The following is a 27608-nucleotide window of genomic DNA, read 5'->3' as shown; positions in this document are numbered from 1 at the left end:
ATATCTCGATCCTTGCGCCACCTAGCGGCGATTTTTTTCTTATTATTGCATTGTCATCGGGTTCTGAACTATATTCCAAGTTTCAAGCTTGTAGCTTATCGGGAAGTTACTTAAATTTCAATTACAAGATTCGTTCACAACGGCCGTGCGGCCTGCCTGTCAACTCAAGCTAAAAAAACCGTTTAAAAAACGCAGTGCTTTGATTTGAAAATAGCACATTTAATGCAAGTTTATGATTTATTAAATATTCAATAGTCTCACCAGAAGGAAATTGTGTTGGTTAAAATTAATTTTTGTTAAAAAAAGAAAGTTTTTCGCTTAAACATGGGTTTTGGCAAATTTTTCTTCATAAAGTTTAAAGATATGCATATCCAAATAAAGGCAATTTAACCACCTTCACAGAAATATTAAGATTTTTTGTATGGGTTGCGAAAATTCGGAAATATGAGGTTCTAATATTTTCGAAGTTCTGACTTTACACCTCGTATAACAGCTGTTACAAAAAATAAAAAAAAAAAATAATAATTCAGCCATTCAAATGAAAGAAAAAGAACCACGACCAGATTTTTAGAAAAAAGTGTGTTTGGTCCAATACCCAGCCGACTGTTGCACAGTGTATTCCGTATTCGACGACGTGGTAAATGTTGCAATGTTCTACTTACCAAATACGTTACGAAAGGTATTGCTATCAACCCGAGTCCTCCAACATAACTTGATGCACCAATCCCAATGCCTCGAACTTGCGTTGGGTACAATTCTCCAGCAAACGGGTATATGATCAAAAAAGAAGCGGAAAGCAAAGCTTTCGAGACTAAATATAATATTAAAGTTTCGTAAACCGCCTCTTCTGGAATTGTAACAGTGAACACGCAGGCGATGCCACTATAGAATTTAAAAGAAAATTTAGAAATACACAAGTAACCGTCTTCCTCCTACCCAAATATCATTGATAAGCTTAAAGGCCAACGGCGTCCAAACGTATCCATTAAGAACCAACAGCATAAATAACTTGGTAACTCCACAGCAGCAGACAGAAAGAAGCTAACATACTGATCATTGCCAAGTGACGGGCCATAATAGCTTAGGCCAAGATATACGGTTTCATTAGCAAACCAACTCAATGTAATTAGTAGTGTCTTGAGTCTCATATTTGGTGTTCTGAAATGAATTAAACAGATTTTTGTTATTATTAGACTAGCTTAGTTAGATATAGGGTAATGTAGTAGCTATCATGCCCTACTCGTTACTCACAAAAGGGGGCCAAATGGTTAGGTTAGGTTAGGTTGAACTGGCCGGTCCATGAGGACCTCACATAGACTGATAGAGTCCGTAGTGTTACCAGAAGTTTGTTTTAACGACCAAACTGAAAAACCCTATCAAAAACCAGGACCTATGTTATAAAATAAGTCCGTCCTCTTGGCAAATATTAGAAGCTTCCTAGGACTTAAACCACTTGCTGCTTCTAGATCTGACAGCTGTATCACTCCTAATAGCTGGAGTCTTAGCCTGGCAAGTGCAGGGCACAAGCACAGAACGTGATTGATCGTTTCCTCCTCCAACCTGCACTTCCTACATCTGCTATCACTAACCAAGCCTAATTTAAAGCATGTGACGCCAGAAGACAGTGTCCAGTCAGAATACCCGTCATGAGTCTACAGTCCTCTCTTTTTAATGATAGAAGCAACTATGTTAGTCTAAGGTTGTAAGACCTACACATAATATTCGACACTTTACAGCCCCGCGCTTCAACACACGCCTTTCCCGTTTGGTCGATCATGTGCACCTCTCGCCTTCACCTAATCTCGCCCAATATAATTGGGACGTCTACGGAGCAAGCTTCAAGGGATGCGCTCTTTTTAGCTAGTTCGTCCGCTTTTTTATTCCCATCTATTCCCATATGCCCTGGGACCCAATATAGATGTATGCTTCTCCCTGTCGCGATTCTCTCCAGAGACTGCTTACACTCTAATACGCATTTACATGCTGAGCTATGCGAGTTTATTGCCTTAATTGCTGCTTGACTGTCAATATAAAATTTAACACGGTTGCAGCTTAAGCTTTTCTTTTCCAGGGTTTCTACTCCTTTGGTTACGGCTAATATTTCCGATTGGAAAACGCTACAGTGATCCGGCAGCCTGTAGGATCTGCTTATTTCCGGATCAGCACAGTATACCGCAGACCCTACTCCTTCCACTACTTTGCAACCATGTGTACACCATTTGCGCACCCTTGCGCCAACCGTCCACCTCTATTGTGGCCTTAAGATCTCCCCTCGAAGCAAAGATAGGGAGGGGCGAAAGGTGAGCAAAACAAAAACAAAAAAAAAACAAAAACATAAAAAATTTCTGCAAAATTTTAACTTTTATTATTATTGACTTCTTGAAAACATATTTTAAATTTAGTGGCAATGTTATATCATAAATTGACGGCTGAGTTGAATTTCACCCCTATCGGCTAAAAGTTGAAAAACGTCCCCGAGTGAACGTTCAAAAACCTTGATTTGCCTGAAAAACGTCCTATTTCAGAAATGGGTTAAAGAACCCATAGTGCGTTGCGTCAGGATTTTTTTCACAAACGTCTCTTCTAACTTCAAAATGTATTAAATTTATGCTAAGATAGGACGTTTCTGAATAAAGTTCCGAGATAGGGCATTTGTGTACAAAATAAAAAAATCCTGAGATAGGGCATCTTTGAACTTCCAGCTGAGAAATTATTATATTATACACTAATTTTGAAATATATTTTCTAGATGTAATTATAATAAAAATAAAAATTTTCCATATTTAAATCCTACTCTCATTCAAAAAAAAGAAAATTTCCTTCTAATAAACATAACATATTTCCACTTGGAGCTTTATTCGACATTTAGGCATCTTGGAAATTTTATCCTTCAAAATTAAATTTTGAAATGCAGAAGATTTAAGTTAAGTTCACATGTAATCTTAAATAATTAGCCCAATAACTATAATATTTCAGGTATGGCAACCTACAATTCATACGAAATGCTACTTTTTTGATAGGACTATATTTTAAGATAGCAGTTCTTAAAATCATGGATGACAGCGTATTGCCAAACGTGATAAAAATAAAAGAAATATCAACCATGGTTTTGCTTTGTAGACCATGTGAAAATGTGTTTAAATCAAAAATGTTAATTTTTTTGTGGATGAAAAACTTCACAAAAATTGGAGCTGTGCGTGCTGTTCCACTTTATAGTTTTTGAAATAAGAAAAAATAAAACGTCAAATAAAACAACAGTGGAGAGAGTGCAGGTTAAAATATGAGGTTTAATAAATCTTAACAGATAAAGATCAAAGTGCTATATAAGGAATTTTTTTAATAATGGAGATAATTTTATTTAAAAATTCGGGAAAAATTTAAACAACGTGACATCAGGACGGACAAGGGGACAGCTGTTTCGATTATACCTTGAAAATCTCTTCAAAACCTTTTCTATCGGGAGTGGGATTTGAACCCGCACTCCTATGATGGTTGAAGTGTTACAAACGCATTCAGCCACGTCATGCCTTAGTTGTTGTAAAGTTTATCTCAATTGCCTTCCTTGCATATTTTATTCTTTTTGCACAGTGCATACTTTGTATGTAATCATGTGTTAAATTTGTGCTTGCTGGCAATGCGGTTTCAAAGAAGCTTGTGTTGGTTTTGCTTTTGCTCTATTTATAGAACTGCAAAGAATTAACAAATATTGTATATTTGTATGAATTAAGCGGGGGTTGCTTATTGCTTTTAATGAATGTAAACATATATTTGAAGCAAATTTTAATTTATAATAAATTTTTTTTAGTTCTATAAATAGAACAAAAGCAAAAACAATACCTGCTTCTTTGAAACGCCTTACCAACAAGCAGTAGCGGATTTGTGGGGGGGGGGGGGGGGGGGGGGGGGGGGGGGGCGACCGCATTTTCACGTATAAAGTATATTGATGTGCACTTTGTTCAAAACACATCAGCTATTGCGAAAAACAATTACTGACTGAAATTTTTTAAAAAATTTAAATAAAACATTTTTTTAATTCGGATAATCCGTTTCTTTGTTATCAAGCCGGACTTTTATTTTGGCCTTAACAAATAAAAGTCCGGATTTAATTTTTATTTCCGGACTCTTATTTTTAAAGGTCCGAGTTTAACTAGTTCTATCGGACTCTTGATATCTTGATCCAAATATATGAAAAGTCCAAAATTATTAGTTTTGCAAAGAATTATATTATAAAAGGAATGACAGTTTCCGCCCCTGTTTAAATAGCTATCAATCATTGTGAGCAGGAAAGCAGGTATGCCAAAGTTTCGCAGAGCTGCGATTATCTGCGGTGTTAAAAGCATTTCTAATATCCAAAGTTATCAGAGCACAGAGCTTCCTTTTACTTTGGCCTACGGTTATGGCTCCGCGGGCTATATTGACAACTGTTTGTATTGCATCTACCGTGTTTATCGATTTTCGAAGTCCGAACTGACTATTGACAAGCCACCTGGGCTCTCCAGGGTCTGCTGCACACGCTCACTAATAATAAGTTCAGAATCTTTCCTAATGAATCCAACATACAAAGTAGTGTATGAAGATGGCTGGTCGGGTATCTTACCAGGTTTCAGAAAGAGAACAAGTCGTTGACGTTTCCATGAAGGGGGAAAGACGCCTTCTCGCCTTCTTTGATTTGTTGTAAGCTTTATCCCAATTTCCTTCCTTGCATATCTTATTCTTTTTGCACAGTACATACTTTGTATGTAATCATGTGTTAAAGTTGTACTTGTTGGTAAGGCGGTTTCAAAGAAACGGGTATTGATTTTGCTTTTGTTCTATTTATAGAACTAAAAAGAATTAACAAATGTTGTCTATTTGTATGAGTTAAGCGGAGGTTGCCCTTATTGCTTTTAATGAATGAAATCAATTATTTGAAGCAATTTTTAATATATAAATAATTCTTTGTAGTTCTATAAAAAGAACAAAAGCAAAAGCAATACCAGTTTCTTTGAAACCGCCTTACCAACAAGCACATCTTTAACACATGACTAAATGCAAAGTATGTACTGTGCAAAAAGAATAAAATATGCAAGGAAGGCAATTGGGATAAAGTTTACAACAACTAAGGCATGACGTGGCTGAATGCGTTTGTAACACTTCAACCATCGAGGCAGTGCGGGTTCAAATCCCACTGCCGGGAGAAAAGTGAAATATTCGAAGTAATGAAAAGAATGTTTGACTTTGGAAGTCTGATAATAATTGAATTTATTGAAGAAATTCTTTCTCTTTTATACATAATTTCTTAACCTACACATACATAATTATGCCAACACTAACAAACTAAAAATATGTACATTTGTGGTACTGGTATGCAAAGTCAGCAGATTTCTTCATTGAACTATTTATAAAAATAGTTGCGTGTGAATATTTTGGTGATTCACATTGACAAACAAACACTGACAATTAGACATTCCGATCGGCACGTGCATTGATCGGCGTGACTAGTTGAGCAAAACTATTAAGGTGTGAAATGACATGGGTTTCGTATTCGGCATTCAATTGATGTTGACTTCCCGCTTTCTCGGGTCAATATAATTTATGTAGAACAATATTGTAATATGTAATATGACTGCACTATGACTGCGTGTGGCAGGTTCATAAAAAATGCATTGGCATAGAAGTTCATAATGCATAATGCCGTAAATGTATTGCATAGGTGGGCATAACGCATAATGCTGCCCCATCCGCCTTAGAAATAGAGGCTTATATAATTGTGGACAATTGTATAAGACTCTTTGTTTGAATTTTAAATGCTTTTGATATGAAAGTGAAAGAGTTTTTGTACTTTGTTCCTAATATGCTGACCTTCATACTTTTGTTATTTTTACATTTTGTCTTTGAATGGTGTTTGGATAAGTTCTTATTTGCATTTGTTTTTACACAGCAGAATTTAAAATGTATTTTGTACAGCCGGTCTTTTTAAAAATCGGCGTGTGTTTACAAATTATTATGAAGTAACCGTTATATATATGTATTTTTTTTGTTGACTTTTGAATGACGAGTAAATTGGGATGCTATTGTTGAAACTGTTTTTTGTTAAATTGTGTGCGTTAATAGCAGATTTTTTTTGTTTTTTCTGGTATTGGTATTTTCCTATTACTATTTGTGGCTAAAGTAAAAATATCTTTCTATTATGTAAACTTATGAGCTGCTTTTTCTCTAACTAACACTAAGCCTTCTATTTTTATTTCCTTACAGTAGCTATTTTACCATAATTGGATTTTTTTGCTGTTTCCATTAAACGAAGATTTTCGTTGCTATTTTATTTCATTTGGATCATATTAAACATTGAACCAATAAAAAATTTGTAGAAAATTATTCAAAGAATTTAGTAGCTATGGTTGGTGGAAGAGCAAAGTAATTTTTAATATTCGTAGTTCAGCTAATAGCGGATGCAAAAATGTTTCGTATCTTTAAATGATCTTTTCAGATTTTCGATATTTTCATATTTTCCAGCAATTTCTTTGATCTTATTTGTCATGCCATTTCTGCGGCGGCCACCAAGACAGAATCGTCATGACTTTTATGAAGAATTACTTTTATTTTTCCGGGATTGTCACATGCACAACCTCTTAGGTTACTGCAATTACTTGATCTTAGAGAACTTGGGTACCTAATTTTATTATTTCAAATTTGCCTACTCGAGTAAATATTCAATTATTTTTCACCAATTTGTCACTCAGGAGAACTGTGTTTTCCTTATAAATTTCAAGTCCTGGATTGGCGGCATTTGTACAACGTGTGTACAGCCTGGTAAGTAATTCTCCTAAGTCAATTTTATCATCTACAATCAGGTTGCTTGTATTTCTTACGCTACCATTTTAGGAGCGCGACATGTCTTATTGCTGAAAATTTATATAGCGCTTCACATATATTTTTTATTGTTCTCTTTGTGACTTTTTCTTCATTTTTTTTTATTGGCTGGTTGTAAAATTTTTGTATTATTATTTTTTTTTTTTTTCGTTAGGTTTTGCTTATTTCCACTGTCCTAGAATTTCCTATTGCTTCATGACCATCTTTGTCAGGAGCATTTAAGGGAATTATGAAAATTTTGATTTGCTATTAAATTTTGGCAGGGTTTATTGTTCATTGCAACATTTTGGGGCTTATTATGTGAAGATCTATTTTTAATTGTCTATTGCTCTTCCGCAGTTTGGGTAAAAGGAATTTAGATGTTTGAGAAGGAGAGACAAAAAATTTTATACGCGCTGTTGCACGTTTTTTAATTGCATATATTTGATTTTTATATATTTTCTTAGTATAGTGGCCATTGCAATGATCAATAGCCCGACTACGCAAATCATTGCGCCTAGCCAAACATCTGGACTTTTTGGAGTGATTTTTGTTTCTACCTCGGCTGGTGGTTCATATTTTGCTATCCTGTTCTCTGATGTTTCAGAGTTTCCTTTTCCTACCTCGTTGCCAGCTATGGCTATCATAATGCCTTGGGCTATTTTTGTCCACCAAGCCATGTTGAAATTTTCCTATAATTATTTTTCTGCTTTTGTGAGAAATGAACTAAATTTAATTTTTAATAAAATTTTTGATTTTATTCTTTATCCTATGCATTCCATTTTACTTTTATTATTTTTTCCTATTTAGTTGAAATAACAGTTTAAGAAAAATTTTGTTGGAAAAATTTGTTTAATTTTAGCATTTTAATGTACATTTTTTTTTCAATTTACGCAATATTTTAAAAATTAGTTTTTATGCCATTTTTGCCTGATTTATTTGACATTATAAAGATATAAGAATAATTTTGTTAATATTATTTTTCCTTATTTAATTAAAATTATAGAAGCTACTCTTTAAAATTTTCCAAAATTTTTTAATTTCTTAAAAAAAATTTTTCTAAGGTTAATATTTTTAACATTTCTTAACATTGAAATTTTTTTTTTTCAAAGTATTGTTTAAAATTAAATTTTATATTATTATTTTTTTTTTCTACGCCACATTGGGCTTGAATCTTTTTCCCTATTTTTAAGTTTAGTTCGTGTCATTTTCAAAGCTGACATCAAACTTTTTGTTAAAAAATTTGTTCATCCTACCATATTTAAAAAAAATTCCTAAGCAAAAACATTCGTTTTTGCTAATAGTTTAGCGTCCATAAAGGTCGCCCAATTTGTTTCTAAATTTTATACTTATACTTGCCTCAAGCGGTACGCCGCCAATTGTAAAGGTATCTTCCGGTCGCGTTTTGCTGCTAAATTGTATGCCACTTCTTCTATGCTCGATTGCTGCCAGTTGGTCACCAATACTTAATTTTCTGTTTTTACTGCTTTACCGAATCCTTGCCTCTGTCTGCATAATACTGATCTTTTTATGGTAGTAATTAATTTGTCCTCTGGTGATTCTTCCTCACATTGAGATTTGCCAAAAAATCCGAACGAAAAGGCTTCAATTGTTAAAATTCCTATCTTTACTGGTGCCAGTTAGTAGTACCGTTTGTGTTCCTTGTATTGTCCTTTATTCTCCTTTTTATCAAAAACTTTTTAACTGTTTAAAAATGGTCAGGATCTCTGGGCAGTCAGATCTTTTTTAGCAGTTGTGACAATTTTGATCTGGACTGGCAGGATCGCCATGAAATATTCGAAGTAATGAAAAGAATGTTTGACTTTGGAAGTCTGATAATAATTGAATTTATTGAAGAAATTCTTTCTCTTTTATACATAATTTCTTAACCTACACATACATAATTATGCCAACACTAACAAACCAAAAATATGTACATTTGTAATACTGGTATGCAAAGTCAGCAGATTACTTCATTGACCTATTTATAAAAATAGTTACGTGTGAATATTTTGGTGATTCACATTGACAAACTAACACTGACAATTAGACATTCCGACCGGCACGTGCATTGATCGGCGTGACTAGTTGAGCAAAACTATGAAGGTGTGAAATAACATGGGTTTCGTACTCGGCATTCAATTGATGTTGACTTCCCGCTGTGTCGGGTCAATATAATTTATGCGGAACAATATTGTAATATGACTACACTAAGACTGCGTGTGGCAGGTTCATAAAAAATGCATTGGCATAGAAGTTCATAATGCATAATGCCGTAAATGTATTACATAGGTGGGCATAACGCATAATGCTACAAAAGGCTTTGAAGAGATTTAACCGACGGAATGAAATGTACATCAATTTTCCCTGATTTAGCGTGGTCACGTATAAAATGGAATCTGACATCTATGTGTTTGGCTCTTGGCCGATATGAGTCCGATTCCGCTAAAGCAAAGGCGGATTGGTTGTCGCAAAACACTTTTAACGCTTTCTGGATCAATACAGCGATACTCTTCTGTGAGGTTACTAGAACCTACGAAAATCATCTTTTTCCATTTTCGATCCCACTTACACCGACGTTGCTTTAGTATATGGACCATCACAGTTGATCCAAAAATAGGCATATTACCTAAATCGACATTATTGCCTGTCCATAATTTTTCTGGGATCTCTCCATTCAACGCCGAACTAGGTGACCGATTTATTATGTACACCGCAGTGTTCACAGCTTCTGCCCAATACATTTTATTAAGGCCAGCATCAAACAACATGCACTTAGCACGTTCTACAATCGTTCGGTTGTATCGCTCAACAACCCCATTTCGCACCGGTGTATACACTGCCGACATCTGGTGTACGATGCCAGATTTGTGGCAGAGGGATTGAAACTGTTCACCCATATACTCTGTGCCATTATCCTTACGTATCGCTTTAATACTCTTTCCGCATTGCTTCTCTACTAATGTTTTAAACTCTTTAAAATAATCAAGAACATCAGACTTATTTTTAAGGAAATATACAAAAACTTTGCGAGAGTAGTCGCTTATGAATGAAAGAAAATATTTCGCACCACTAAACGACATTGTCTCCATCGGTCCGCATATGTCAGAGTGAATAAGCTCTAATAAACCCGAACTGCGGCTGCCTACATGTTTAAATGGCAGCCGTGATTGCTTTCCCTCGTAACAAGCCGAGCAATTCGCCAAATGACTTGAATCGCCACTGAAGTACAAATTCGAGTCTTTCTCATTTTTAATTTACATAAATCTGCATATTTTAAATGTCCCAAGCGGCGATGCCACGTCATTACACTTGCATCTAATTTCGCCAGCATACAAGAAATCGATTGAGTACGAAGTCTATAAACACCCGAGCAACCATTAACGTTAGCAATCAACTCGCTATTTTGACTAATTATCTTACAATTGCCCTTGTTAAAAATGACTTGGTTCCCCCTCTCAGGAGTTGCGAAACAGATAACAAATTTGATGTCAATTGAAGAACATATAAAACACTTTTCATTTCAATCTCAAATGAACCTATACGAAGTGAGACACTACCAATTCCTTCTGCAGCCATTTTTTGCTGTTGTTATTTCTCTAATAGGTGTGCCTTTAAAATTGTACAAAATACTTCTACAAGGAGTCATGTGCATGGAAGGACCGCTATCGATGCACCAATCTTGCTGATTGCTACCGCCCTCACTACTCTCATGGGCACTGAAAGCCACCTTGCTTTTGTTGCTAGCTTGCTGTCGAATTTTGTACTTTGGTTGCATTCTTTGCCAATATGGCCTTTTCGACCGCAATTATAGCATTTGAGGTTACGCTTGTTAGTTTTTGCAAACCTTTTCTTGACACTTAACAATGCCTCGCCATCACTTGAAGGCTTTTCGTAATCTCCATCAAGAAGCTTGGCTTTTATGCTTTCGCCGGTAATCTTTATACCACTGCTCTCGATTCCCATGATAAATGGTTTAAAGTCATCAGTAAGTCCGGCCAGCATAATAGCACCCAGCCTAATCGTCGGTTATATCGAATCCTATGCCGGACAATTTATTCGAAGTATTTACGAGTTGGTTAACATATACCGTCATAGATTCGCACTTTTCTAGACGTGTGGTGATCAATTTCCGTAGTAAACCGATTTTTCGTTTTAATCCGGTATCTTCGTATAGGTTTTGGAGCGTTTTCCAAACATCATACGCCGTTGTCTGATTTTGTATATGTACATAAATCGATTCGTTTACCGGTAATATAATTTTCGCCCTCGTCTTTCTTAGTTTTCTTTCATCTTTTTCAGTAACAGGATCGGTAATGCACCCATGGAGGTCACACAGCTCCAAAATGCTTTCCATTGCGAATCGCCACGTAAGAAAATTTTCGCTTCCGCACAGTTTCTCAACCACCTGTAATGTTTGCTCCGCCATTTCACCCTCTTTTTTTTACAACGAATGTTATTTTACGCTCGAGAATTTAATAAAACTTTTAGCAAATTATGCTTTCGTATTAGTTCATTTATCGTACTTTGAAAACGCACGTGGGCTGGGCCCATAACCTGTAGAAATAAAACGAGCGGATGAAAATTCACAAGTGGCTCTAATGATGAGTTCAAAGTAAAAGGAAGAATGTAAAGTAATATTATGCATATGACATAAGCAAATATTAGCAGGGTTGCCATATGAGTTATTTTTAACACTTTGTTTAAATTTTTGCTTTAAATAAATGTTTTAATACATTTAAAACAATAAGAGCAACCCCGCTTAATTCATACAAATAGACAACATTGGTTAATTCTTTTTAATTCTATAAATAGAACAAAAGCAAAAACAATACCAGTTTCTTTGTAACCGCCTCACCAACAAGCACAACTTTAACACATGATTACATACAAAGTATGTACTGTGCAAACAGAATAAAATATGCAAAGAGGCAATTGGGATAGAGTTTACAATAACTAAGGTAACTGGTAAGGCATGACGTGGCTGAATGCGTTTGTAACACTTCAACCATCGTAGGAGTGCGGGTTCAAATCCCACTCTCGGGAGAAAAGGATTTGAAGAGAGTTACAAGGTATAATCAAAACAACTGTCCGTCCTGATGTCACGTTTTTCCCAAAATTATTAAATAAATTATAAATTGAATTTTGCTTAAAATAAATGCTTTCATACATTTAAGAACAATAAGGGCAACATCCGCTTAATTAAATCAACTGTTGGTTTTGTTGCTTTCGTATCTTGTTGTCATATTTCCACTGTCCCTTGATAGTGTTATAAGTAAAGAAGAAAACGGAAATTAAAGATGCCAAAATCATACACAATTTTTCTTTTTGCAACGAACTCAAATTATATTAATTATACACTGAAGCAAGAATTTAGCTTATTTGGATTTCGATATTTGGCAAAAATGCTGCGATTTGTTGTCAGCGATATAATCAAAGTCTACTCCGTTTTCATTAATTTCTACTTTATTAAGTTTTAATTGAATTGGCAAATTTTTTAAACTAAGTGCTGCACTGGAAGGTTTAGCGGTGCTAAGGAATTCCATATGTCAAGTTTCAGAAACGTATACATATAAATACTAGCGTAGCCGAGAGACTTCGTTCTGCCCAAAAATTGGTTTGACTACATTTAAAAAAGAAGCCTCGCTCCTTTTCTTCACTCTTTTACTTTATTCTCCATACTCTTGTTCATTTCTAATACCATGTATCGCCCTTCCTTCCCTCTCCATAACGCTCCCCTCTCCGTAACGCTCCCCTCTCCATTCCAACTCCCTCTACTTCTCTAACCACAATTTGCACATAAGTATGAGATAATTCTCTACTAAATATTAAAAACCTACTTCACTTACAAGACCTATTTTCATATTTTCTTTTATAAACCATTAGCAACTATATGACGCTAGGTTAGGTTAGGTTGAACTGGCCGGTCAATGAAGACCTCACATAGATTGATTGAGTCCGTAGTGCTACCAGAAGTTTGTTTTAACGACCAAATTGAAAAACCATATCAAAATCCAGGACCTATGTTATAAAATAACTCCGTCCTCTTGGCAAATACTAGAAGCTTCCTAGGACTTAAGCCACTTACTGCTTCTAGATCTGACAGCTGTATCACTCCTAATAGCTGGAGTCTTAGCCTGGAAAGTGCAGGGCACGAGCACAGAACGTGCTCGATCGTTTCCTCGTCCAACCCGCACTTCCTACATCTGCTATCACTGACCAAGCCTGATTTAAAGGCATGTGACGCCAGAAGGCAGTGCCCAGCCAGAATACCCGTCATGAGTCTAGAGTCCTCTCTTTTTAATGATAGAAGCAACTTTGTTAGTCTAAGATTGTAAGACCTACACATACGACAATTTACAGCCCGTGCTTGAATCCACGCCTTTTCCGCTTGGTCGTTCATGTGCACCTCTCACCTTCGCATAATCTCGCCCAGTATAACTGGGACGTCTACGGAGCAAGCTTCAAGGGATGCGCCCTTTTTAGTTCATCCGATTTTTCATTCCCATCTGTTCCCATATGCCCTGGGACCCAATATAGATGTATGCTTCTCCCTGTCCCGATTCTCTCCAGAGACTGCTTACACTCTAACACGCATTTAGATGTTGTGCTATGCGAGATTATTGCCTTAATTGCTGTTTGACTGTCAATATAAAAGTGAACACGGTTGCAGCTTAAGCTATTCTCTTCCAGGGTTTCTACTGCTTTGGTTACTGCTAATATTTCCGCCTGTCTGTAGGATCTGCAGCCTGTAGGATCTGCTTATTTCCGGATCAGCACAGTATACCGTAGACCCTACTCCTTCCACTACTTTGGAACCATCTGTGTATACATGTATCGCCTCGTCCGCTATTTCCGCATCCTTTCGCCAACCGTCCACTTCTATTGTGGCCTTAAGATCTTCCTCGAAGCGCAGATAGGGAATCAGGTAGTCTGTTCGTCTTGTGATTGATCACGCTATAATACTATGGCCGTATGGTCGGCGCTCAAGCTGCCCCGCGGTACCAAGTCTGGTTGCAGTTGTTAATGCTATGTTCTTTTCTACCAGGTCTACAGGTGGAATGTGCAGAATGGCATACAGTGAAGCCGTCGGGGTTATTTTCAGGGCTCCCGTAATGCTAAGCATTGATAGTCTGCATACCCCCTCTAATTTTTTGAGGTATGTTGTTTTTTGTGTGGCTTTCCACCAAACAAGAACTCGATAGTATATAATAGGGCTTACAATCGCTGTAAAAACCCAATGAGAAAGAGAGGGCGATAAGCCCCACGTACACCCCAGCATTCTTTTACATTCATAAAGTGCCATTGAGGTCTTCTTCACCATTGAGGCCTTCCTCCACGTTGAAATTCCATTACAGCTTACTGTCTAGGATGATTCCTAGATATTTTGTGCAAGGTTTCTCCTGTAAGGTCACCTCTCTTAAATTAGGCCTGGTCCAATTTGGGACCTTGTACCTCTTTTTAACAAGACCATATCTGTCTTCTCCGCGTTGACATTCAACCCGACATTAGATGGGCAGGTATGAATATCCCGAAGCGCCCTTTTCCACTTATGACAATTGCAACGGGAATATACCATCTGGACCCGGCGATTTAAACTTAGAAAATGTCTTCACTGCCCATTCGATTTTGGTATCGGTCCCAAGCCCGGCACTACCCGCTCCGTGATCGAAGCGTGAGTGATGTCTGCTGGCTCTGCTAAGCCGTCTCCCGATGTGAAATGTGTGTCGAAAAGCACCTCCAGGGATTCCTCACTATTACGTGCAAATTACCCGTTCTCTTTCTTTATTAGTCCCTGGACTATGTTTCCTCTTTACTAGGACTTTTTTCAACCGTGCTGTTTCGATGGAGCATTCTATACCCGTACAGAAACTTTTCCATGAGATTCTCTTCGCTCTGGAAATTTCACCCTTGTAGATCCTCAATAGATCCCTGTACTCGTCCTGACACGTTTCGCTTTCCGCGGTCTTTGCTAGCTTAAACATTTATTTTACCTGTCTTCTTAGAAGACTCAGCTCTGTGCCCCACCATTGCGGCTTTGCTTTTCCTCTGAATCTTCTCAGAGGGCAAATTTTGTTATACGCAGTCGCCCTTGTTAGGAATTCATTCGACTCCTCTAGTTGCTCCACATCGGCAAACTCTTTGGGTTGCCCCAGTTTTGTTTCTACCTCTTTATGGAATTTAGTCCAGTTCGTTGACCTAGGGTTTTCCAAAGGTTCCTCCCTTCTCTACCCTAATTAGAGCGATGCTGAAGCTGATATACGCATGGTCGGAGAAGGATGGTCTATCAAGAACGATCCAATCATACCTTGATATATCACGCTCGGAGTTCAATGTAATATCCAGAACATTGCTGGATATTGGACCAATGTATGTAGGGATATTTCCCCTGTTGGCTTTCTGCAAATTGGTTTGCCGGATATAACAAAATAGAAATTCGCCTCTCTTATTCGTATATGCTCCTCCCCACGCATTGTCGTGTGAATTTGCATCCGCGCCTATGACCAACCGTCCTTTGTGCCCTTTAACGCATACAGCAATGTGGGTGCCTATGGTGGTGAAGGCTTCGGTGGCCATCTAACTCAAACGTATGCTTAGTATTTTTAAATAAAACTCACGCTTTTAAATTTATATATATTCAAATATATTTTATTGAACACAAAAAACGTCTGGACACCAAGCGCGCAATTTAATTAATTGATTCTTCTTTTTCTTTTTCTCTCTCATTTTTCTAATACTTGATATTGGCTGTAATGCAACTGTGTTGTCAATCAACAGCGCTGCCAGATGCATTTGTATTAAAGCTAAACTAAAGCTAAGGGCTTGTTTATAGGTATCGAGGTATGGTGAATATCTCCTTACACCATCCTTCCTTACGAAAAGAAGAATTTGACAAATTGGTCAAGTTTGTCACATTCTTCTTTTTATACAAATATGATAAGTTGCTTCGAAGGAATGAATATGTTTACATTAGGGTGTACACTCCTTTTTTTATATTCGTTCATTCGGAGCAACTATACAGATTTAGTGTTAAATGAAATTTCTTTTAGCTTTTAAAGTTCATTAAAAGTTCATAAAAAGTTTTGCTTTTTATTTTGTTTTTAATTATTAAATTTTTCTCCATTTCATGTGTTTTTTGCATTCTAAATTTAATCTTCTTAGCATAGTTTTCGGCCGTATAAAGTGGGGTAAATTTTTTCCTTTCGCAATTCATGAGGCAAAATTGCTTTTTACCAAATACTAACTCGAAGGGAGAAAATTTATTGTCGAAAACTGTGCTAGGTGTGGTGTTGTGTAGGAATGTAAAGTATTTTAGATAAATATCCCAATCATAAAAATATTGTTTAAATATGCACGTAAGTATTCATTAAAAACTCTATGATTACGTTCAATTGTACCAACAGTTTCGTGATGGTATGCAGTTGAAAAATTATACTTAATATTTAAAAGTTTAGTTAATTCTTCAAATAATTCATTTTTAAATTCCGTACCTAAATCTGATTTTATGGCGTTCATTACGCTGTAGGTTAAAATAAATGTTTCGAAAATTGCTGAATCATTTGTTTTTGCTGATTTGTCTGGTATAGCAACTGTTACCAGATATTTGGTCATGTCGCAAGTCATGGTAACTGCGAACTTGTTACCGTGTTTGGACTCAGGGAGGAGAGGTCCTATTGTATCTATAACTAGTACATCAAATGGCTTACAAGGAGTTGGTGTTAAAACAAGTCTTTCTTTCGTTTTAGGTTTAACCTTGTTTAAAAGACCATCATTACAACTTTTGATATGTTTCGCTACATCACGAGTCATGTTCTTCCAATAAAATTTTGTTCCTAGTTCCGTACAGTGTTTTCATTCCGCAATGTCCATCTGAAATGGGATCGTTATGGTTCATTAGTTTTAGTTTCGTGTCTTCGTCTGTTACTGTCTCCACTGGATCCGTTAGAATAATTTCTAATGATTTTAAAATTTTACTTCCAATATCTTTGAAATTTGTAATAGTATAATGTTTGAATAAAGTATCGTCTTTAGGCCATTCAATTTGTTTAATTTTGCGTTTGCTGGCTTCTAATTCTATCCTCGAAAGTAATTTATCTAAAGTCATTATTTCGTTAACAAACTCAAAACTAAGTAACTCCAGTTTTTTATGTTTCTTATGCGCAATAATTCTTAAACTTGTTGATTTATTATTTTTATCGTAAGTAATTTCAGATCTTGTCCGTGGAACTTTTTTTCAAAAATTAAATGAAAATTTGTCGTAAACACGTAACGTAAGTTGTTTTTCGTCGTTTTTGTCTGCTTTCCTAAGAAGGTTTTCATCGTTTTGCCGTCTTGTCATTGATCTTGTCTGTACTGCTAAATTTTTTTTGTTTGATTCCTTAATCTCATCGATTGTAATGCGCGATAGTGCATCAACACCAACGTTTGATTTACCCTTAATATATACAATAGTAAAATTATATTCAGCTAGTTCTAGCCTTATTCTTGAAAGTTTTGAAGATGGGTCTTTCATATTGAAAAGGTATACTAGAGGTCTATGATCTCACTTTACAATACAATGTGTGCCATAAACATATGGTCGAAATTGCTTTTTGCGAAGAAAATAGCTAAAATTTCCAATTATGTAATTGGTTCTTTCTGCTCTGCTTTATTAAATGCTTAGAAGCGAAACAAATTGATAAATCACTGCCTTGCTGTTCTTGACTCAAAATAGCGTCATATCCAGTTGAGGAAACATCAACGGTAATAATGAATTGTTTAGTAAAATCTGGGTATTGTAGTAATTTTTGTGAAAGTAATGCTGCTTTCAAAGAAAAAAATGCCCTTTCGTACTCAACATCCCAAACGAATTCAACTCTTTTTCTACTTAATCGATTTAGAGGCGCTGCCAGAGACGCAAAATTTGGTATAAACCTTCTGTAATAGTTTGCAAACGCGACGTATCTTCGTACCGCGTCTTTATCAGTTGGGTTTGTATACTTTTTAATTGCGTTTATTTTTGAGTCGTCTGGCAACAAACCTTTGGCTGAACATTTGTGACCTAAAAATGTAACTTCTGGTCATAAAAAGTTGCATTTATTTAGGTTAAGCTTGAGATTGAAAGACCTACAAGTATTGAACACTTTTGAAAGATGTTTAATATGGTGTGCTTCACTGCAACCTGTGACGATAATATCGTCGACGTATAAAGATGCCTGGTATACCCGAAAAAGCGATTGTCATAATTCGTGAGAATGAATTTGGTGCTATATTTAAGCCCAATTAAAGCACTTTCCATCTAAATTCACCTCGGTCAGTGCTGAAAGAAGTAATGTCACGTGAGTCAGGATGCAAGAGAATTTGATGAAATCTCGAAAAAAGATCTAATGCCGAAAAATACTTTGCCTACCAAGGTTATCTAAAATGTCGTCAACTCTAGCTAGTGGAAATTTATCAGCAATGAGTTTCTTGTTTACTGCGCGAAAATCTACGCACATACGATAAGCTTTTTGACCATTAGTATCTTTCTTTGGGACTACAATCAAAGGACTATTGTAATTAGAGTAACTAGGTTCAGTGAAATCGTTGTCTAACAGTTTATTTACTTGGCGGTTTATTTCTTCCCGTTGAGAGTATGGCAATAGATATTGTTTAACATATACCGGCTCGCTGTCTGTCAATCTTAATTATTGCTCGTAGAAGTTGTTTAAAGTAATTTTGTCCATGTCAAGAGCGAAAATGTCGGCATAATCTATGCAAAGGTCAATTAATTTGCTTTGAGCATGTTGAGGTATTTGATTTTTTAAAATCGAAATCAGTTTTTTCCTACGTTTGTCTTCTGTTTCTGTCTTGTTAATTGTATAAAAATTATAATTCGAAAGATTTTCTGCCCGAATACTGTTTCTTTTCACATACTTACATCATCCGTGGTGTTTATGACTTTAATTATTGGGTTGCTGGAATTAACAATGCACCTAGCTGTGAAAACACCCCTTTCAATTTCCTCCGAGTCCACGAAAAGTCGCTCGGGTGAGTCTCCTAAATCAAAAAGTCTGAAAATTTCACATCTGGAAGGAATGATACAACTGTCGCTTTATGTTCCGTGCAGGATTGGTACCGCGACTTTCCATTACCTACCCAAAAGGAAATTCTATTTCTTTCATAATTAAAAATGCATTTGTTAATTTTCAGAAAATCTTTACCCAATATGCCTTCGGATGGAATATTAAAGTCTTCATTTACTACATGTAAATTATGTTTAAGAGAAAAGTTTGAAAAATTTAAATTTACGGTAATTTTATCTAACATAGAAACTGAATTGGAAGTGACACCGGTATTGTTAATAATGTCGTTTGTATTTAAGGAAATATTACTGTCTATACATGATATTTTTATTAAAGAATTACCTGCTTGAGTGCCTACTAAGAAATATCAACATTTTTGTGACCCGTTAAGTTGTAATTCTATGAAATCTGAGTAATTTAAATTTAAACAATAGATGCCTATTGGTGGTGAAATTCGTTTACTCGCTTAGTTCGTCCTCCCCCAGTGTTCGCTCATGAGGGGCACTCGCGTTTAAACGTGAACGTTTGTATTTCTGCCTCTACCGCTTGATGATCTTGAATTGTTACCTCTATTGTTACTATTATTTGTATCTATTTCTGTTATCATATCGATACCGCTGACTATTGTTACCATTATGGTTGCTATTGTATAAAAATGAACTATTATTTCTATAACCAGTATATCTGCGATTTGGGTAAAAACCACGATAACTGCCTCATGAATTTCTGAATGTATTGTTAAAACGCGATCGAAAAGCTAAAACCTGACGCTCTGTTGCTTCGTTATTTTGTTCTATAATTAGTTTCGCTACTACGTCTTTCGGATCAGTAAATGCCGTTGAGGCTAAAATAGTTTTGACTAAATTAGATTTTGCATTTAAATGACACACGTTAACCGTTTGTTCGACTGCCATTTCATGAGCTTTCGCTTGAGTGATCCTTCAGTAATAAGAGACCGCTCAAGTGAGTCAGCTAAATCTTCAACTTTTTTGTAAAATCTGTATAATTGTTATTGTTAACGTGCAACGCTGCAATTTTCCCTGCTACAACTTTCGATTTGTCTGGTTTGATCCTACTACGTAGAGCTACTTTAATTTCAATAACTGAAGTTACTTGCGTTGGTATTGCTTCATGAGCTTTACCCTCAAATTTTGGTTTTAAAAATGCTATAAAAGTATTCGTTAAATTTTCATTAGCGAACTCTTCAAGTAATTAAATTTTGTCAATAAAGGTTTCAAGTGCTAAAGGATCACCGCTGTAGTTTTCTCTAATAGAATTAGCACACATGTTAATGAAGGTTTTATTTTCCTCAAGTGTTGCCATGATTTGATCATTTAGATCTGAAGCTGAATTAGAAGAAAGTGAGGCAACGTTTGTACTAATTGGATCGTTAAGATCTGGGTTTAAGTTAGAAGAAGGGGAAACTAAGTTTGGACTATTTCAAGTACTAAAGGATCACCGCTGTAGTTTTCTCTAATAGAATTAGCACACATGTTAATGAAGGTTTTATTTTCCTCAAGTGTTGCCATGATTTGATCATTTAGATCTGAAGCTGAATTAGAAGAAACTGAGGCAACGTTTGTACTAATTGGATCGTTAAGATCTGGGTTTAAGTTAGAAGAAGGGGAAACTAAGTTTGAACTATTTGAATCGTTAAGATTTGATTTTAAAGTAGAAGAAGTTGAAGTTAATTTTGCACTATTTGAATCGTTAAGATTTGAATCTAAATTGGAAGAAGTTAAATTTTGCTAGAAGAATCTTCGAAGCCTGGGAAATCTGTCGACAAAGATAATCTATTTTCCTGGTTTGTGACTTTTTCGGTCGAAGATGAAGTTAAACTTTCGGAGCTTGGGGCTAATTTATCGGAATCTGGTTCTGAATCTGAAGTTTTGTGAACTCGCTTCTTATCTCTAAGGTTGTACATATGTAGTTATCAGAATAGCAAAAGAATTCAGCTTAAACTACTATGAAATTAATGAAGCACTTATTTGAATGTCGGAATTTACAATTGAAGCTGAAATGTTAAGGAAAGAGAAAAAAAATTTTTAGAAAAGGGAACTGATTTACAGCGAATTGGTGTTAACGGAATATTTAAAAATTTATTGGAAGAATTAATTGCAACTGAAATATAATTGTATGAAAAATCTGTACGAAGTAATTGAATTTAAAATGACACAAAAGTATGACAAAAGTATGAATTGGTATAAATCTCAACAATGTGGTAATCACGGACGCACCGCTTTATTCAAAAAAAAATCTTAATTGGTTTTTCACGGAACCACCGTTTTATCAAAAAAAATCTCGTTTGGGTTTTTACTGAACCACCGTTTATAATGAAAAAAATATCAAACTTATATGTTATCTGCAGACTGCTTATCCAGTTCACTCGGTCTTATATGGTGATATTTTGTTGGCAAATGTATGTATTAAAAAAACCTGGAGTAGAATGAAAACTTGAAAAATGGAAATTCAGACATGTTAAACTTTAAATGGAAGATTTGTAAAATTATTTGGAAATTTGAAAAATGGAAGCTTGAAAATATGAGAATTTGTAGAGTGAGTTGAGAAATTTTTAAATTAGAAATATGAAAAAATTAAAAATTTGAAGAAGATGTAAATTTGTAAAATGAGTTCAAACTTGGGAAAAAATGTAAATGTAGAACTGCAAATGTTGAAATTTATAAAATGGTTCGAAACTTTTTAAATTGTTTAAAACTGTTGTATTATTGGTGGTTAAATTTAGACGGATGCACCGTGATAGTAAAAAAAATCCAAGTGTTTTATATAAACGGACGCACCGTTGTAAATCTATTAGGTTGTTCTACAGTACCACCGTTTTAATAAAAAATCCAAAATTTATAAATTTATAATTTAAATGCAAACGTAAAAAAAAAATCTTAAGTATTTATACACACGTAGGAAAACTTTACATAGATAAGGCAAAGCTAAATCTACATAAATACTTATGATTGCTGCTGCTACCACCGTAAACGCTGCCGCTGTCTTCGCGCGTGCTGCTGCTGCCGAAGTTGTTTCTGCTGCTAATGGTGCTCGTTGCTGCTGGTGTTCGCTGCTGCTGGCGGTGGTGCAGTTTGTGGACCCGTTATTTGAGTGGGTTTTTTGGTTTTTTTCTATGCCGTTATTTGAGATACATTCGGCGAAAACGTGGTTACCTCTTCCAACACATCATTAAAATTGTATACCCACATCCAAATTCAATTTAATTTTCAGGCAAGGATAAGTGTGATGTTATATATGGATTTTTGTAGGATAGGTTTAAAAATGTATGTAAGGTTTCGTCACCGCCGCTGTACCACCGTCACCGTAGGGAGAAAATCCGGGCTCGGGACTAAACAATTTACGGGCCCCCTGTAAAAAATCCACTAATACATTTGATTAACTTGAATTAATGACGTCTCATTCATGAATCATTATTGATGGATTATATAAACAAAAAAAATTTGCTAGGTCAACTAAATGATTTTTGGCCTAAGAGCTGACAAAAAATTAACACAGAATATTTACTATTTATACTATTTTATTGTAACGTAGAAATAAATTCTCTTTCATTAACCACATATTTTTAAAAATAATATTTTCTAGTTATTTGGTAAAATTTTAATACATTTCCGATAAATTTAATGATGATTATAAATTTTAATTATTCAATATAGAAAGTTCGGATATGGAAGAGTTGCTTTACATGCTTTTTTCGCTGCAAAATTTTTATAATAATATCAAAATTTAACTGTCTTGCCAAAACGGATTTAACACAAAGAGTGGCAAGTCATGGACCTCGCTCTTGAGATGAACACGATCTATGAAAGTTTTAGATGCTTGAAAGGACGCTCAAGGAACGCTCTGCACTAACCACAGTGACAGGTATAGTGCAAAATATACGTAAAGGAACACAAATGTTGGCGAAAATCGTATACAGATTTTGAACATATGTAGATGGCATTTAGCAATTCCAATGGTGACAGACCTTTATCAAAGTTTGCTTCGTAAATGTGTTTCAAGTGAATTATTTCGCATTCTAAGCTTTGAAAAATGTCCGACTTATATTTTTCGACAAATTTTGCTGCGCTCGCCCGAACCGTAGTTTCATCCATGTCTTCAAGTTGCCACAAAAAGGAAAACTTCTGGCTCAAATTTCTCATAGCTGCAAATCGTTCAGTAATGCCAGTGATTACCGAATCAACGATCACCAGGAATGTATTGTTTTTAATATCAGACTCTGAATCATCCGTAATCATCGCATTTAAATTATCTTCAGAACGTCTTTTGGGTTTTCTCTTTCGAATGTCTGGAAACTTTGGCGAGAATTGAATAGCAACTGTTTTGAATTCGTTTTAAATTGTTTCCCATTGGTTCCTGATCAACTTCAAATCAGCTAATAAGGCATCTAGATGTCGGACCTCAACATCTATAGTGGTGTCTCTAGCTTGGAGGACCACGTCTCTTTCATTAATGGCAGTCAGTATTTTGAACCAACTTGAGGACAGCAAGATACATTCGAACTTGTTGATGTACTTGAGAATGCCGGTAACATCGTCGTATGCTTGCGCAGTCAAATTTGGCTTTTGGCTGAAAGAATATGAAGAGAGCTCAGTACATTTTGTTTGAGGATGTCCCATCGTTGTGGAGTGCTGCTGAAAATAGTAAAACATTTTTGTACAACTCTGAAGAAAGTAATTGCAGCAGTACAACATTCTGCAACATTAACACCACATAAATTTAGACTGTGGGTTGCACAAGGCGAGTAATCAGCATTCGAGTTTTTGTCGAGAATGTGACGTAGTGCTCCGTTGTAAGCTCCTTTCATATTGGCGCCGTTATCGTGCCTTTGTGCACGACAATCTTCAATCAAGTATGGCATATTAGATCAGAGATTTTTTGACCAGTTTTTTTGTTACAATTTGAATTGTAAAATTTGTTGCCTTCGAATTGAAATGGAGTTAGCGCAAAATGAACGTAGTCAACGTGACTAGCATCAGGCATAGCATCAACGATAAAAGCAAAATACTTGGCTTTCTTCCCTTGATCTAATATAGTTTCCCTTAGGTGCTTTGCACAAATTTCCATAAACTCGAACTTGTAAACGTTTGTGCTGCTGTTGTGAAATTCTAACTTTCCCCAAACGATCTCTTAGTATCGGATCAAATTGGCTTATGAGATCTTAGATGCCCAAAAAATGTCCATCGTTTAATTCACCAAGATATATACTACTTTCGCCTTTGAAAGCTAGGCCTCTTTCAGCCAAAAATAAAATAGTGTCCAAAATTTTTATATGTGACCCGGTCTATGAAAAGGTGGCTTATGACTCAAAAAAATTACTACTACTAAGAAACTGAAGAAATGCATTGTTTATCTTTAACAGCTGTTTCCCGAAATTTCCTTTTTGAGTCATAAGCCACCTTTTCATAGACCGGGTCACATATATAAAAATCATGTGTCACATTGTTTGTCCGCGATGGACTCTTAAACTACTGAACCGATTTTGAATTTGTTTTTCATCCCGTGTGTAATTTGATCTAACTTGAATCGCAATAGTATTTTAATGGAAATTTTTTTTATACGTTTATACGTAATAATAAAATGTTACGTATTTTCATATTTTCAGGTGGTGCGGATATACTTCCGTGTAATTGGTTTGTGTTTAATTAAACAACGTGCTTATCAATAAAAAATATTATAGCGAATTATATCAAGTATAGCACATCACCAGGCCCTGCGAGAGTGGGGGGGGGGGGGGGGGGGGGGGGGGATAACCCCCTGACCCGGGGTTTCCGAGGCGGCCGCGATTTAGAAGTACTAAGCATTTTTTTAATTCAGGAGAGTTTTAGTTGTTCCATGTGCAATTTTTAAGCCGAATTTCAAAAGCAACGAATATCTGCAATTCGTTTTAATATTATAGTGAAGTGTGAAAAATAAAAAGCTATATATATAAAAGGAAAGGCTAAAATGTGTGTTAGTTGGTCGCCGGTGTTTGAAGAGATGCGTCGGTCGATTTTGTTCAAACGTGGACCCGGGTACCCCTAGAATGTTTTTATATAATATGGATATCAAATGAAAGCTGTTGATGAGTGCTTTAGTACAAAGTACTATATTATACCGCTTGGTGACTAGGGTCTCTAGATATAGGCCAAAACGTGGACCCGGATACCCCTAGAATGTGTGGTTAATATGGATATGAAATGAAAGCTGTTGCTGAGAGCTCTCAAGTAATTTTCATTGTGATATTCGATTTAGTCGCATCAACCTGGCAAAACTGATAAATATGCATGTGAAGCTGAAATAGAGACATGAATTAATAATACACACATACCTATTTACATACGTCCGATTCGATTTGCCTGAAATTTGGTATATAAGTTTGCCTATATTATTATTTACGATCCTTTTTTTCGGGAAGTAGACCAGAGACGGACTGGGACTGGGATTAGGACTAGGACTGGGACTGAGACTCGGAGTGGGACTAGGGCTGGAATAAAATACATACCACCCTCTGGGACAGGCAATAAGGGACGAAGAAGAATGAGAAGAACGTGAGAGAAGAGAAAAGAGAGAAGGAGACTGAGAAAGAAATAAAATGAGACGAATATGGAGATAAATGACGCGAGAAAGACGGAGGGAAGAGTAAATAAAAGGATCAGGAAAAAGTGAAGATGGGTGGGGGAGGGTAGAGGTAGACGGAAAAAGCTTATTAAACTGTATGCAATTAGGCCAAATTTAGGGCAGAACAACCTCTGCCGGTTCTGCTAGTTCTTTATAAAATTTGTTTCCACTTTTGAGTTTCAGTGATTAGCTGTTCGTTGATAAGTGTATCAATTCTAGCCTCCTTTTGAATTAGATTTTGTAAAGATCGCCATTGAGTATAACATTTAATGTGATTTTGAGTATTTTCGTGTGATGGCAGTTTATCGTATAGCTTATTCCATACCTGGAATTTCGAATATCCGCAGAACAAATTTTAGGTCGATTTAAAGTATTGGTGCTTAATAGACGACATGGTAGGCAATAAAAAGCATTGCTACTGGCACTCCACACTAACCAGTCACGCTCCACTTTCTCTCCATTTGGCAAGATTCTGTTTAACAACGAGGTAGGAAATGCCTCGTCATGACAATCACGTGGAAAAATAACAGGACACTTTTAATTATCTCGACGAATTATTGCGTTGACTTCTTCAGATGGCAAACCTTTTAAAATTGCACATGGGCTTAAAATTTGCACATGGGACAACTAAAGACTCTCCTGAATTAAAAAAAAACAAATGTCTTAGTACCTCTAAATCGCGGGCTCCATGAGAATTCCGGGCCCGTGGGGAATCCCCCCATCCCCTCTCGTTGGGCCGGAATGTGGGTGCCTATGGTTGTGAAGGCCTCGGTGGTCACCTACCTCAAACGTATGCTTAATATTTTTGAATAAAACTTGCGCTTTTAAATTTATATATATTCAAATATATTTATTGAACACAAAACACGTCTGGACGGCAAGCGCCCAGTTAATTAATTGATTCTTCTGTGTTGTCAATCAACAGCGCTTCCAGATGCATTTGTATTAAAGCTAAACTAAAGCTAAGGGCTTGTTTATAGGTATCGAGGTATGGTGAATATCTTCTTACACCTTCCGCCTGTACTAGCCTCTTGCACTCCATCGGCGGAATCTCCGCAGTGTGGGCCATGTAGCAGGATGCCAGGATAAATGCCTGCTTATTATTTTCTTCAACGGCCACCACTACGAGGTCTTAGTAGTGTAATTAGGCAGCATATATGAATGCAGCTGTTTCCTTATCATTACTACAGCTCGCACACGTTCTTCCGTTTGCGCGTAGTAAACGCCAAATCTGCGGGCGCTAAGTCCAGAAACCTTTCCTCCCGATGAGAGCTACGGATCAGCGCCACGTCAAACGAACCCTTCTCAAGGGTTAGGAGGAGTTCGCTCGACGCCAATTTACTATGTTGGGGATTTATCTGTAGGACTCGCAGCACCATTGGGCTGTTTGTCCCCCTACAGCACCTTCGTGGTGACGTCGTCGTCCTCCCTTTGCCCTTTTGCTTTAGACTATTCGATAGGCTGAAGGCTCTCGTAACTGTTGTGCCGGGTGTTCCTCTGGTCGACTCTCAGTACCCTTTGGCAGTTGGTCTTCTGCTAACACCTTCGTGTTGACGTCGGCTCCACCTGTCTTTTTTCTCTTAGGCTTTTGAGGTCCCTTTCGACTTCGCCCACTTCTAGCTTGTTAGGATTTTTATCCTCGGGACTTCTTTTCCTGAGTCGCATGTAAACTTAACCTGTGCCAAAGCACATTTTTCCAAGCTGCGTGTACAATATATCCTCCGCGTGCTTGTTTATTTGGAAGATGTAGAACTGACCTTCCTCCATAGGCCGAGATACAGTAAGTACCTTCCAATCCTCTGTCCGTGTGTTCGGATTCTGATTCTGCAGAAGTTGCAGTGAATCTTCCGCCTTCATCACGCATGGTATCCATACCTTAACTTTTGGTACCGTGGGGATTTGCGCTTTATCCACCACCTCAAACCGCGCGTTCGTGGCTTGCCTTTAGAGGTTTGGAACCACCTCCTCTAGCCACCTCAAGCTCACGATGTTGTCGCACGCTATCTTCTTCACACCATTATACCTTCACCTTTCAGTAATCATCTGCCCGAAAGGACTGCTATGATCAACTAGCGCCACATTCAGTGACTGCTTTGCCACATAACTCATCTTCTCGAG

The 27608-nt window shown here is 36.4% G+C and overlaps 1 protein-coding gene across 1 annotated transcript in view; it reads right to left on the bottom strand.

Moving 5' to 3' along the window:
- The window catches only part of CarT (Carcinine transporter), a 514516-nt gene that overhangs the window by 460617 nt on the left and 26291 nt on the right, over positions 1-27608 (bottom strand). The window contains exons 2-3 of the mRNA XM_067769656.1: positions 937-1158; positions 663-882 (exon numbers count right to left, since the gene is read on the bottom strand). Coding sequence (XP_067625757.1) covers positions 663-882; positions 937-1158 — 442 coding nt within the window. The remainder of the gene's footprint in view (positions 1-662; positions 883-936; positions 1159-27608) is intronic.

Source organism: Eurosta solidaginis, chromosome 2, assembly GCF_040869045.1.
Source record: "Eurosta solidaginis isolate ZX-2024a chromosome 2, ASM4086904v1, whole genome shotgun sequence".
In the NCBI taxonomy this organism is placed as follows: Eukaryota; Metazoa; Arthropoda; class Insecta; order Diptera; family Tephritidae; genus Eurosta; species Eurosta solidaginis.
The sequence above is the reverse complement of the archived record's forward strand: the minus strand, read 5'-3'. Positions and strand labels throughout refer to the sequence as shown.